The 13,338-nt window shown below is 44.2% G+C and overlaps 1 protein-coding gene across 7 annotated transcripts in view; it reads left to right on the forward strand.

The window, feature by feature from the left end:
• Positions 1 to 12,875, forward strand: part of LOC106609600 (plasma membrane calcium-transporting ATPase 1) — a 59,166-nt gene extending 46,291 nt beyond the window's left edge. For 4 of the 7 annotated variants that reach the window (XM_045700050.2, XM_082964043.1, XM_045700051.2 and 1 more), the window contains 6 exons: positions 523 to 736; positions 3,073 to 3,284; positions 3,921 to 4,028; positions 7,157 to 7,345; positions 8,099 to 8,191; positions 10,291 to 12,875. In XM_045700050.2, coding sequence (XP_045556006.1) covers positions 523 to 736; positions 3,073 to 3,284; positions 3,921 to 4,028; positions 7,157 to 7,345; positions 8,099 to 8,191; positions 10,291 to 10,659 — 1,185 coding nt within the window. In that variant the 3' untranslated portion in view covers positions 10,660 to 12,875. Of the gene's footprint in view, positions 1 to 522; positions 737 to 3,072; positions 3,285 to 3,920; positions 4,029 to 7,156; positions 7,346 to 8,098; positions 8,274 to 10,290 lie in introns of all 7 variants that reach the window. The other 3 variants (XM_082964044.1, XM_082964045.1, XM_082964046.1) reach the window with 2 other exon arrangements.
• Positions 12,876 to 13,338: the final 463 nt, after the last annotated feature.

A 13,338-nucleotide genomic window follows, 5' to 3' on the forward strand; every position in this document is an offset into this window, starting at 1 on the left:
ATGCTAATGTGTTTACCTGTGTGTAGCTAGGCACTCTGCTAGCATGCTAAGCAGCTAATGTGTATGAAGCTAGCTGCTCTGCTAGCATGCTAAGCAGCTAATGTGTATGTAGCTCGCTAGCTCCTCTGCTGGCATGAAGTGGTTTGCCTCTCTCTACTGGAGCCTGAATAGCTCTGGTGAGTCAGCAAGTGGACACCTGTATAGCTGCTTGTGTGTGTCATTTCTGAGCAGTGTGTGGGCTACTGAAGTCTTTTGGCTTTCAATGATCACTGCTCAGGCACCATTTGCTCTTCGTGTTATGGCCTGCACTTCTTTGAATGCGTTGGTTGGATTTGTGTCTACAGTCTGACGTTGGGATAGTGTGGAGGATGTTATGTAAGTAGTACTGACTGCATGAGTAATCCTTTTCTTTTTCCCTTTCTCACTCTGTCCTGCTCTCCCCCCCTTTCTGTATCTCTCCTCTTTCCACTCCCTTCCCTATGTCTCCCCCTATCCTTTTCCTACCTTCCTCTCTCCCTCCAGGACTCTCCTCTGAAAGCTGTCCAGATGCTGTGGGTGAACCTGATCATGGACACCTTTGCCTCCCTGGCCCTGGCCACTGAGCCCCCCACTGAGTCTCTACTGCTGAGGAAGCCGTATGGCCGCAACAAGCCCCTCATCTCCCGCACCATGATGAAGAACATCCTTGGCCACGGAGTCTACCAGCTCATCATCATCTTCACCCTGCTCTTCGTAGGTAAAGTACTAGAGTGTGTCTGTGTAGAAGCATGTGTGTTTTCCATTCTCTGCACCTCAAATCAAATCAAATTGCACACTGAGCTGAAACGGCTTACCATATGCCATGGAATTTCACATGGGTATGAGGTGGTCTTGATCGACTGGCTCTCTGACGGTGTCACCTTTACTACCACCTTAACTAGGGCTGCAGGTAGGCTAGCGTTTAGAGCGTTGAGCCAGTAACCGAAAGGTCGCTTGTTCAAATACCCGAGCCGACAAGGTGAAGAACCTGACGCTGTGCCCTTGAGCAAGGCACTTAACCTTAATTTGCTCCAGGGGCGCGTACTACTATGGTTGACCCTGCAAAACAACACATTTCACTGTCCAATGTGAGATTAACCTCAGTCGGCAGAAGGCTGAGAACATTTGAAAGTTTAAGTGAAATTTGCTGATCTTTTAATGTGTAAGAGGTGTTCTGATCTCAATGGGACTGCCACGAGCAGCGGCACAGATATTTTGATGAGCAAGATGCAGCACTTCACTCTCACACAGTATCTGCACATGTGCAAGGGTTCGATTTAACACGGTTAGTGCGTGGTAGCCACCGGACCAAAACAGCGGTGAAGTTGAGCCTTATGCTTCAACGTTCTTAGTAGTTGTGGAAATTGACCCACTATACTGTTTCCTTTCTGCATCTACATCATAACATTTACATTTACGTCATTTAGCAGACGCTCTTATCCAGAGCGACTTACAAATTGGTGCATTCACCTTATAATATCCAGTGGAACAACCACTTTACAATAGTACAGCTATATCTTTTTGGGAGGGGAGGTAGAAGGATTACTTTATCCTATCCCAGGTATTCCTTAAAGAGGTGGGGTTTCAGGTGTCTCCGGAAGGTGGTGATTGACTCCGCTGTCCTGGCGTCGTGAGGGAGCTTGTTCCACCATTGGGGTGACAGAGCAGCGAACAGTTTTGACTGGGCTGAGCGGGAACTGTGCTTCCGCAGAGGTAGGGAGGCGAGCAGGCCAGAGGTGGATGAACGCAGTGCCCTTCTTTGGGTGTAGGGACTGATCAGAGCCTGAAGGTACGGAGGTGCCGTTCCCCTCACAGCTCCGTAGGCAAGCACCATGATCTTGTAGCAGATGCGAGCTTCAACTGGAAAGCCAGTGGAGTGTGCAGAGGAGCGGGGTGACGTGAGAGAACTTGGGAAGGTTGAACACCAGACGGGCTGCGGCGTTCTGGATGAGTTGTAGGGGTTTAATGGCACAGGCAGGGAGCCCCGCCAACAGCAAGTTGCAGTAATCCAGACGGGAGATGACAAGTGCCTGGATTAGGACCTGCGCCGCTTCCTGTGTAAGGCAGGGTCGTACTCTGCGAATGTTGTAGAGCATGAACCTACAGGATCGGGTCACCGCCTTGATGTTAGTGGAGAACGACAGGGTGTTGTCCAGGGTCACGCCAAGGCTCTTAGCACTCTGAGAGGAGGACACAATGGAGTTGTCAACCGTGATGGTGAGATCATGGAACGAGCAGTCCTTCCCCGGGAGGAAGTGCAGCTCCATCTTGCCGAGGTTCAGCTTGAGGTGGTGATCCATCATCCACACTGATATGTCTGCCAGAGATGCGATTCGCCACCTGGTTATCAGAAGGGGGAAAGGAGAAGATTAATTGTGTGTCGTCTGCGTAGCAATGATAGGAGAGACCATGTGAGGATATGACAGAGCCAAGTGACTTGGTGTATAGCGAGAATAGGAGAGAGCCTAGAACTGAGCCCTGGGGGACACCAGTGGTGAGAGCACGTGGTGCGGAGACAGATTCTCGCCACGCCACCTGGTAGGAGCGACCTGTCAGGTAGGACGCAATCCAAGAGTGAGCCGCGCCGGAGATGCCCAACTCGGAGAGGGTGGAGAGGAGGATCTGATGGTTCACAGTATCAAAGGCAGCAGATAGGTCTAGAAGGATGAGAGCAGAGGAGAGAGAGTTAGCCTTAGCAGTGCGGAGAGCCTCCGTGACACAGAGAAGAGTAGTCTCAGTTGAATGACCAATCTTGAAACCTGACTGATTTGGATCATAACGCTGAGTCTACCTTTAAATCATTCCACAGAGGGCCTAGTCTCTGCAGGTTTTAGTTTTTTCCTTTCAATTAAGACCAAAACAACCAGGTGAGGGGAGTTCTTTACTAATTAGTGACCTTAATTCGTCAGTCAAGTACAAGGGAGGAGCAAAAACCCGCAGACGCCCTCTGTGAAATGAGTTTGACACGTGATCTAGATAAAATAAAGATTTTTTTAAAAAGGTAGTGGGTCAACACTTCACCTCCCCCTGTTTCTCTTTCTCTCTTCCCCCCAGGTGAGCAGATCTTTGACATCGACAGCGGACGGTACGCACCCCTCCACTCGCCTCCCTCAGAGCACTACACCATTATTTTCAACACCTTCGTCCTCCTGCAGCTTTTCAACGAGATCAACGCCAGAAAGATCCACGGCGAGCGCAACGTCTTCGACGGCATCTTCAACAACCTCATCTTCTGCTCTATCGTCTTTGGCACCTTTATCATCCAGGTAACACTTAGTGTCTAGTATCTTCAGACTGTAGCATGTCTGCTTGCTGGAGTTGCTCACTGCTTTAAACAGACACCATTTTTACATTTTTATGTTTTGGTCATTTAGCAGACGGTCTTGTCTAGAGCGACTTACAATTAGTGGATTTGTCTTCAAATAGCTAGGTGAGACAACCACATCACAGTCGTAGTGAGTACATTTTCCCTCATTAAAGTACTGATCAGCAAAGCCAGCGCTAGGGGTTAATTTAAGATACTCTTAGAAGAGGGTTTCAGATGTTTAGGGAAGATGGGTCTGTCTGAAATGGCACCCTATTCCTTATATAGGTCACTACATTTGGCCTGACTGTAGGCTACAAAAGTAGTACGTTTGTATAGGAGTCCATTTCTGGAAGAATATAGATTCTTCCCCATATATAAGAAGGCCAGGGCTCCCTTAAATGAGTCATCTCAATGGCTCTCGACTGGATAAATAAAGAATGAAGAAAAACGAAACCCAAACCATATTCATACATGGTTCACATGAAACCCGCTGTAACACGCATATCTGTCAAATGGAATTACCAGCAAACCAAGAAACCATGAATGAAAATGAGCTTGACCTCTAAATATGTTTCTTTCCTCTCCGGCCTCTCAGATAGTCATAGTGCAGTGGGGAGGCAAACCATTCAGCTGCGTGGGCCTGAGCATCGACCAGTGGCTATGGTGCACCTTTCTGGGCTTTAGCAGTCTCCTCTGGGGTCAGGTAAGAAGACCCACACACACACACACAGTGAGTTGCAAGTGCGTCACCTGTAACTTTCCAACAAGGCTCCATCCATCAGGGATACACTACTGCCCCAATGTGGCTGTGTTGGGTAGCTGAATTGCCACACTGTATTGAAATGGCTAGTTGGATGATGATTTTTACAGATGGATCTAGAATTCCTGATTTGAGCGCTGTCATGTTATTTCTGAGATATCTATTGTATTACAATTTCCTGTTGACCTTCTCCTGTTTTTTTTTATGTTTGTGATGTCATTAGTTGTGCATTTTGTGATGCTGACCTAGCAAGTAACTGGCCGGACATGACCACAGACCAAACATTGCTTTGTCACCAGTAGGGTTGAACATTTTGGGGAATATTCAGAGGTGGAAACTTTCTGTGGGAATTAACAGGAATATAGGCAAATTAATATTAATACCATTTAAATGTAGATATTTTTGCATTGGATATATTTACCATATCATATGGAGACAGAAACATAAACCTTGTTCCTTATTATAAGTAGGCATAATTGCAAATGTTTAAATCCTTCCAATAGAAATAAAGAAAATGAATTAGTTACGAATTGAACTTTAATTAAATGAGTTGACTCTTCACATGGGATGATTTCACTGAACAACAAAATAAAGGGAGTATTGAATGATCCCTAATGATCCATCGCATCTCCCAAAAATGTTTTTAACATACATCTGTAAAATGATAGTCTAGAAACTAAAGCTTTGGTTGTCTTCCTCTCAGGCTTCCATGTCTTCTTCCTGGACCACCTCAATGTCCACCGCTTGAACATCAGACTCTGAGGCCTCATCTTCACTGTCACTTTCCAACCTTGTTGAGGATGGCTCATTGTCAGCCTCAAAAAGGCTTTTTCACCCTTTTTGATATATTTCAGAACTGCAATTTCCTTTGCTTGGAGCAACAGTAAAGTGAGCAGGGCAGTACGGATTTCTTCTCTTACATCTGCAAGCAGAGTCTGAACATCAGGCATTGTCTCCCTCAATCCGTGCAATGGCTACTGCTATCGGTTTCAGGCTGCTTACCACTCTCTCCCAAAATACATCATCCAGGAGGATCCTCTTGATGGGGCTGGCCATATCAGCAGACTTCCTCTCCAGGAGACTGTCAAACATGACATCACCACCCCAACGGGTGTTGCTGGACAGCTTCAATGAGGTGCTCTTATTCTTCTCACTTTGCTTGGTGAGGTAGATTGCTGCCATAACTTGATGACTCTTCACATACCTAACCATTTCCTTGGCTCTCTTGTAGAGTGTATCCATTGTTTTCAGTGCCATGATGTCCTTGAGGTGCAGATTCAATGCATGAGCATCACAGCCAATGGGTGTAATGTGAGGGTAGGACTCCTCCACTTTAGACCAAGCAGCCTTCATGTTCGCAGCATTGTCTGTCACCAGTGCAAGTATCTTCTGTGGTCCAAGGTCATTGATGACCTTTCCCACGAACATTCGACCACCCATCAGAGATGATTGCAATACAGTCTGCTTTCTCGATGATTTGCTTGACCTTCACTTGAACTCTGTTGAACTCTGCACCCAGCAAATTAGTAGATAAAGCATGTCTGGTTGGAGTGGTGTATGCTGGGCGAAGAACATTCAGCAATCTCTTCCAATACACATTGCCTGTGAGCATCAGAGGTGAACCAGTTGCATACACAGTTCGGGCAAGACATTCATCAGCATTTATCTGTCTACGTTCCTCCATTGAGTCAAAAAAAAACTTTTGATTCCAGGAGGACCATGAGCTGTTGCTATCGATAAGGTGTCTGATTCATCATTTTCACCTCGAATAGAAGTAGAGTGACTTTTGTCAGAGCTTGTTTGTTGTGAGCTCTGAGGGAACTTTATGCACTTGGCCAGATGATTATCCATCTTTGTTGCATTCTTCACATATGATTTGGCACAGTACTTGCAAATGTACACAGCTTTTCCTTCAACATTAGCTGCAGTGAAATGTCTCCACACATCACTGTGGCATTTTCCTGTAAAGATTAGGGGGAAAGAATTAGTAAAAAAAAAAATACAATTCCATGTACAGATAAATAGTTAAGAAGTTAGATTAAACATGGGGCGCCAGGTAGCCTAGTGGTTAGAGCGTTGCGCCAGTTACTGAAAGGTTGCTAGATCGAATCCGAGCTGACAAGGTAATAAATCTGTTGTTCTGCCCCTGTACAAGGCACTGTTCCTAGGCCGTCATTGTAAATAAGAATTTGTTCTTAACTGACTTGCCTAGTTAAATAAAGGTAAAATTAAAACAAACTCCTTTGTAAGATAAATGTTTTTCAAATGAAACCTGTATGGAAACAGGTGAATTAACACTCCTCAGTTAGCAGGCTTAAGCAAGCTAAAATCCACGTGGTAGCAAAAACTAACTAGCAGAAATTGTTAACAGGTTAGAAATTATTTAAACACACTTTGCTGTAGGCTTCTATTTTACTTGTTAACAAAAATGTCATATAAAATATATTCCCCCCAACTAGTATTGTAATCAAGACTTACCAGAAAGCATGTAGTCCTTGGCTCAGACAGTGTAGTAGTGTGGGCTCAATAGCATCTCATAAGTGTGCAAGATCTTGAGAATCAGCTGTACATGTGATGAAGAATGCACTGTGCATGCAGAGGGTTGCAATTCCATTTGAATTTGGGATAGTTTAACCAAAATATGCCACAAGACCTAGAATTGCCTTGTGTATCCCACAAAGGTTCACTGTAATAAAGCTAACTTTTTTTTAAATGAATTTAAGCAAAATTCCCAGGCGTAACTTCCCATGGAAAATTTCCAGAAAAAGTTTCCGACCCTTTGGAACCCTAGTCACCAGACAACAACCCATTACTTTTGCATCAGTCGCATTTCTTTTCCGAGCTGACTTCCTGTGGAAACTGGTTGTTTGGTTAACAGATGCACATTGTGTGAGGGTGCCTGTTGTGCACCTGTTGCAGTCCAGCCTGTCATTACATATATACCAGTAACCTGGGTCTTTGCTGTCTGTATGTTAGTAGTCAGTCCTCTGTGGTAGAGATGGGATTTGTGGTCCAATATTGCAGACACGGTTTGGACTGTGATAAGCCCTTAACCCCTCTCCTCCCTCCAGCTGATCTCATCCATCCCCACCAAAAGTCTGAGGTTCCTGAAGTCTGCCGGCCACGGCACCCAGAGGCAGGAGATCCCTGACGAGGAGCTGGAGGACATGGAGGAAATGGAGGAGATCGACCATGCCGAGCGCGAGCTGCGCCGTGGACAGATCCTCTGGTTCAGGGGCCTCAACCGCATCCAGACTCAGGTAATGTCCTCCTTGACCGCTTCTCCACCGATGTCGACCAAAGAGGAATCACAAGCCATAAGGTTAACTCTACGCACTTCTCATCCCCTTTCCCTTTCTCTCAGCACTTTGAGAGAACAGCTGGCATGTTCCCCTCAAAAGCCTTCTTTTGACTTTGATTTTCTGTTTGCTTTGGAAAGCTCAAGCAAGGTCCTTTTTGCCAATTCTATTTCTGGCTTTCTAACAAGCTAAGTTGAACATGATAATGTGATGGTCAATGAAGAAAAGCCCCTTTTGTGTGATACTGAGAAGACCACATAATGCAGCGCAAATACAGGTACAGGTATCTTCAAGGGCCAGGTGTGAAAGGTATTTGAATATGGGATGATTTTTTTAATGAGGAAATGTAAAGCGTCAGATCAGGCTCGGCGAGAAACCTTCAGATGAGTGCCTTTCACCCCCTTTCTCTCTCAACTGCTATATCTCTCTGAGTGGGGGGGGGGGAAATATACATTTCTATTATATTTTGGTGCCTTTTCTCTCACCTTTCTCTGGTTTCTTCCACTCTTGGTCACTTGTTCTCTCGCCCTTTTCTCGCTCGCCTCTCTCGCTCTGCCTCTCTCGCTCTGCCTCTCTCTCGCCCTTTCTCTCGCCTCTCTCGCCCTTTCTCTCGCCTCTCTCGCCCTTTCTCTCTCGCCCTTTCTCTCTCGCCTCTCCTCTTGCTGTGGTTTCTGGGCTCTATCCTCTCCTGTCATTCTCTCTGATTCCTTGCAGATGGATGTAGTGAGTGCCTTCCAGAGCGGAAGCTCCTTTCAGGAGCGCCAGCTAAGGCGGCAGCCCTCCACCTCCAGCCAACAACAGCACGATGTAACCAATGTTTCTAGCCCTACACATGTAGCCTTTTCTACCACTGCCACTGACGCCAACACCGCTTCTTCCACTGTGGGGTGTGAGTGTGTGTTTCCTTAGTGCATGAAAATCTAACATCTTCTACTCTCTTGCCTAACGTTGAATTCATTCACTCTTACTTGTCCCTCCTTTTCTTCAAAAAACTAAAAATACAAAAAACAACCACATCTTCCATGTTGCTTGGTAACATAACTGCTGTAAATGGATGTACTGTAACACCCACAAGGTCACCACGAGTCCTAAGGGCTTTTCCTGTGTCACATCTTGTTTTCTGTTCCTGCTTCTGCTTCATTCTCTGAAGATAGAGGTTGAGGGAGGAGCTAGAGGAACGTTGGATTGACATTGTTGTCTGGTCACGTCTGCTGCTGTGCCCCCCCCCCCTGCTCTTGTGGGCCTTGTTGTCACAGCTCTGGCCCCTCTATAGTAGCTGTGTAAATGTTTTGAGTATAAGCCCATGGTCACGGTAGATGGTAGTGCTTAAAATCCCCCAAAAAAAGAGGTTGTCTCCGACTGAGCATAAACAAGTTATTTCTCTCTCCAAATGTAAACATATTGTCCATTTTTTGGTTACGTTGGTCAACGTTCGCCGCCTAACCAATAATGCATGACCTTTCCCATTTTAGACTGGACTGGTTCTTTCTCAGGGTCTTTCCAGGTTGAAGTCCAGTCCAGAGTGTTAAGTCGGTCTGGATATTCTAGCCACCTTGTCGCTCCACTAATAGACAATCAGTGGAACATTGCGGGGGCTGCTGTACTGTGTGCAGGAGGCTCCTGGAATGTCTGTGTCCTCTCCTCTGCGGAATGGAATTTCAGCATCCCGCAAATAACCAAGGCTGTCCCTTCCCAAATGAACCTTCTTTCCTGAGACCCAGATGAAGGGCTTTGTGATGTGTTCTGAGTGTATTAACTGTTCTCTACCAGGGAGTGTGTCTGTGTGAACTCAACTGGTCTCTTTCAGACTGGCTGACCTGCAGTTGCAGACATTGATTGTATTAACTGATGTTTCTTCAGAGGCTTTGAGACTAGGGAGTAGTGTCTTGACCATGTTTTAATTTCAATTTCTCTCTTTGGTTATAAGCCACATCTCCCTACTAAATGATGAACCCTCTCTTTCCAGGTGCTTCGCTGATGAGAACGCTTAACATTTAGGATTTATTTGATGTACTTTTTATTTCAATATTCCTCTTTCATAGCCAGTGTGTAGTGTCCACTGTTTCCCCCCCCCCCAAAAATGAAGCCAAAAAGCACCTGAATCTTACTGACTCCAACCATATTCCTCCTTAGATTCTGTGAAATGTGTCATGGGCTATACTCAAAGGTTTACTACTGTTGAACACAAGGTAGCACTGCTCTGCATGGGTTCAGTCTCTATAGTCCGTTTGAGTGTTTCTTGTGCTGTTGCGTATCTAGCTATATATAAGCTTTACACCTGCTTGGCTGCTGCAGTTTTGGTTTTCTCCACAACAATATCAGTGACTGACCCTCCTCACCTCCCTCACCCTGAGCATGACCAAAACAAGTAACCTGTCTGTGTCCAAGCTTCTGTCCTCTATGGATGTGTTCTCATCCAGAACATTGCCCCAGAACATGTCTCCATTTTTCTTGCATTTTGAATAACTTGGACTGAGGGTTGGAGCTGGATTTGTTGAATGGTTTGTTGAATGCCGAGAGGAGTTTTCTTGAGGTGTGAAAGCCGACGGTAAGAGACATGTCCCACGACCCATTAACTTTTGACTGGTTTCTTCCACCACTGACTGCTCAGTCTCAGTCCGAGGAAAGATGGTAACAAAAGTGATCAGGGTTTGACGACACACCGATTGACTGTAGCCTCCGGGACTAGTCCTCACTGCATACTTGCACGTCTTGTTGAGAATTTCACAACAAAATCAATGGTGTTTTTTCATGTCCCCCATCCCAAACTCACCGCAATTGACCCATTTTTTATATTTTTTTGTGTGTCCATGGTTTGAACTACAATTGAAAATGCAAAATGTATATGTGTGCATGATTTTATGTTGAGACTGACTGTGTCCCCCTTACCCTCCCTCCCCCAACAGATTCGGGTGGTGAATGCATTCCGCAGTTCCCTGTCCCCCTATGAGGGGCTGGAGAAGCCAGAGTCACGCAGCTCCATCCACAACTTCATGACCCACCCAGAGTTCAGGATAGAGGACTCGGAGCCCTCCATCCCCCTCATCGACGACACCGACGCCGAGGACGATGCCCCCACCAAGCGCAACTCCGCCTCCCCCCGCAACGCCACGCCTACCCCTCCTTCCCCGTCACTCTCGCCGACGCCCTCGCCCAACCAGAACAATAATGCAGTGGATAGCGGCAACAACCACCTCTACGTGGAGGGCAACAAGGCAACAGGGACCCCCTCGGCCCCAGGGAGCCCCTTACACAGCCTGGAGACCTCCCTCTGATTCTGAGCCAGCCTCCCCAACCCTCAGCCACTACTACTACCACCACAGCCACTTTTCTACCCACGACGAGGAGAGGAGTTCACCTCTGAGGAAGAGGGGAGATGGCAGAGGAGAAGAGGAAAGAAGAGGTAGAAGGGAGAGCGGATAGTCTTCTGTAAGCTTCGAGCTTGTGCTGGACTGAAACGAGCAAACATTCTCGAATATAGGGTTTGGTTTAGATTTTTTTTATTTAATTAGAAATGATTATTTTTGTTAAAAATACCCCTCTGGCAACGCGAGGGCTTCTTTTGTCTCCACCCCTCCCTCATTGATAACTTTTAGGTTGTTCTTGGTGCAAGAGGGGTGAATATAGACTCAGATTGAAAGTGACCTGTTTTTTTATTCATATTATTTTAATGAGGGGGGGGGTCCTCCTCCTGGCTTGAAGATCAGCTGTAAGAAATGAAAGATGACCTTTAGCTTCTCTTTATCTGAATGGTGTTGTATATTTATGTATTAGGGCCTTGCTCATTCAGAAACTTTTTTTCTGCTCCATTGGCTGTTAATATTTTTAATTATTTATGTTTTTGGAAAAAGCAGGTCTGTTTACAAAGTTTGTAGATACTTTTTTTTTCTGTTTGTAGACGAAAGAGCTTCCTGACGTACGATGCAGAAAAATGAGGGACAGAGTAAAACATTGAATAAGAGGACTATTTCAGATACTGCTGTATTTTCAGGAAAAAAAGGGTGTTTCTATTGAAACTTAACTATTTTTGCCTGCAATTTTTATTTGTTATATATTTGTAGATAAATAGAAACCTTCTAGCCAAACAGATAAACACTAAGGCTTGTATAGCGAAGAGGTCCATTGGGGGGTGGAGAGTTTCAACAGGAGAGGGAAGGAGTAAGAACCACCAGGGACTATTCATTCACATTTCTATAAATATTTACTACGTTCATTGCTTTAGCAGTTTCAATGTTCCGTTTTTCTCGTTGACAGGGAAGCTCAAAAGTCCTGTTCGTCATTTAATTGTGGGTTAAGGGGAGGGGTATTAAAATCCTAGTCATTTTTTTTCACGTTTAAGAGTTCATAAAGGGAGTTTGGCAGTTGGTCATCACATTGAGAATCAGTTCTGTTTTTTCTTGTCTTTTTTTTCACTCAGCAAAACTTCAGTCCCTGCCAATGTACAATATTGACATTTGTTTACTCAGGCATAGAAAAGGGTTGAATTGAAAACGGATTCTATAAATTAAGAAAACATTTTAACTTCACATTTTTGGTCTTTAGGTAGTAAAATGTTGTATTGGTAAAAATAAAAGCAAGTGGATTATTTTCATATTTCATTCAATTATTTTCATTTATTTTTATGAAAACTTAAATTTCCCCCAATTTATGGTTTGTTCACATTTGAAAAATCAACCCCCCCCCAATAAGACTCCTTTTACAGTCATAAATGTTGCTGCATTTGATTTGTTTGTAGAATATTTTTGACACCTGATATACTGGAAAAAGTTAAGAATTGACAAAATTTTTGAACAATAAAAAAACTAGGCATACACTGGTAACTGCACAGGGGGTACTTTGTTTCATAACACCTCCCTTGGGAACATTTTTATACAGACAACATACAAATTGTACCTTTGTATTTTTATGGAAACGCAGACGATAACTTTCAACCTACTGAACCAGAGTTTTGGGGTTTGACACAAATTACACATTGGAACATTTGGGGTGGGGGTGGGGCACTCACTAAAAAGGGTTGTGATTGGTTCTGATAAGAATATTTTTCTCAGGGTGGCAAATGGTATGAAATAGAGACTAGGCTTTTATATAGGCCTGTGGTCAAAATACTAACACATTTTTTAATGTTGTGAAGTAGCTTATCAGCCATGTTGGGTGGTTTTTGTTTCGGCAGCAGGGTGCAGATTCTGACTGTTAAATCCCTCACCTGTTTAGACCTCTCACCCAAACGTAGCTGGGTGTAGGGGGCCAAGAGGGGGGGAAAGGGATATGTTCAGTAGTTGCTCAATGACAATTATATTTTGGGAATGAGTTGCTTGTTTTACAAATAAAAAAGCAGCTTGAAATTGCAAAAATGTAAAATGGGAAGAAAAAAGAATCCATATGTTTTTGTTCTGTAGATTCTTCCTATAATGGGAATGAATGTTTATCCATCTGTTTTATGGATTATTTTTTTTTTTATCTTAACATTTGGAAATAAAAACTACTTCATGTCTTTTCTTGAGTAATTTAAATGATTATCGTGATTGGATTTACATTTGAAACTTGTCGAGTAATGTGTATGGTTTTTAAAAATAAAAAATTCATATTTAGCCTAAATACAGCCATGTTTTTCATTTATCATGCGTAACAGGCCACCTTAAAGGACAAGTGCACTTAAAAAATAAAAAAATCCTAATCTGTATTTTGGATGAAAATGGCTCATAAATAGCCTGTGCATGCGCACATGGAAAAGTATTGCTCAAATCCAACAAAATGGAATAGAAGGTTGCTGATGAACTTTGAAATGACACATTTTCATGTGTGATGTGTAAGACGTGGATCACTGAGAGCTTTGCCGTTTCCAAAATGACTTATTTGGGATTTGGATCCTTTGTTCATGTTTTATCTGTGCTCCTGCGACTGAATGAGGTCTGTCTCTGGTGGGATATGTTTCTCAAATTGAAGTGAAATTGCAC

The sequence above is a fragment of the Salmo salar genome, chromosome 17, assembly GCF_965601325.2.
Source record: "Salmo salar chromosome 17, fSalSal1, whole genome shotgun sequence".
NCBI lineage: Eukaryota > Metazoa > Chordata > Actinopteri > Salmoniformes > Salmonidae > Salmo > Salmo salar.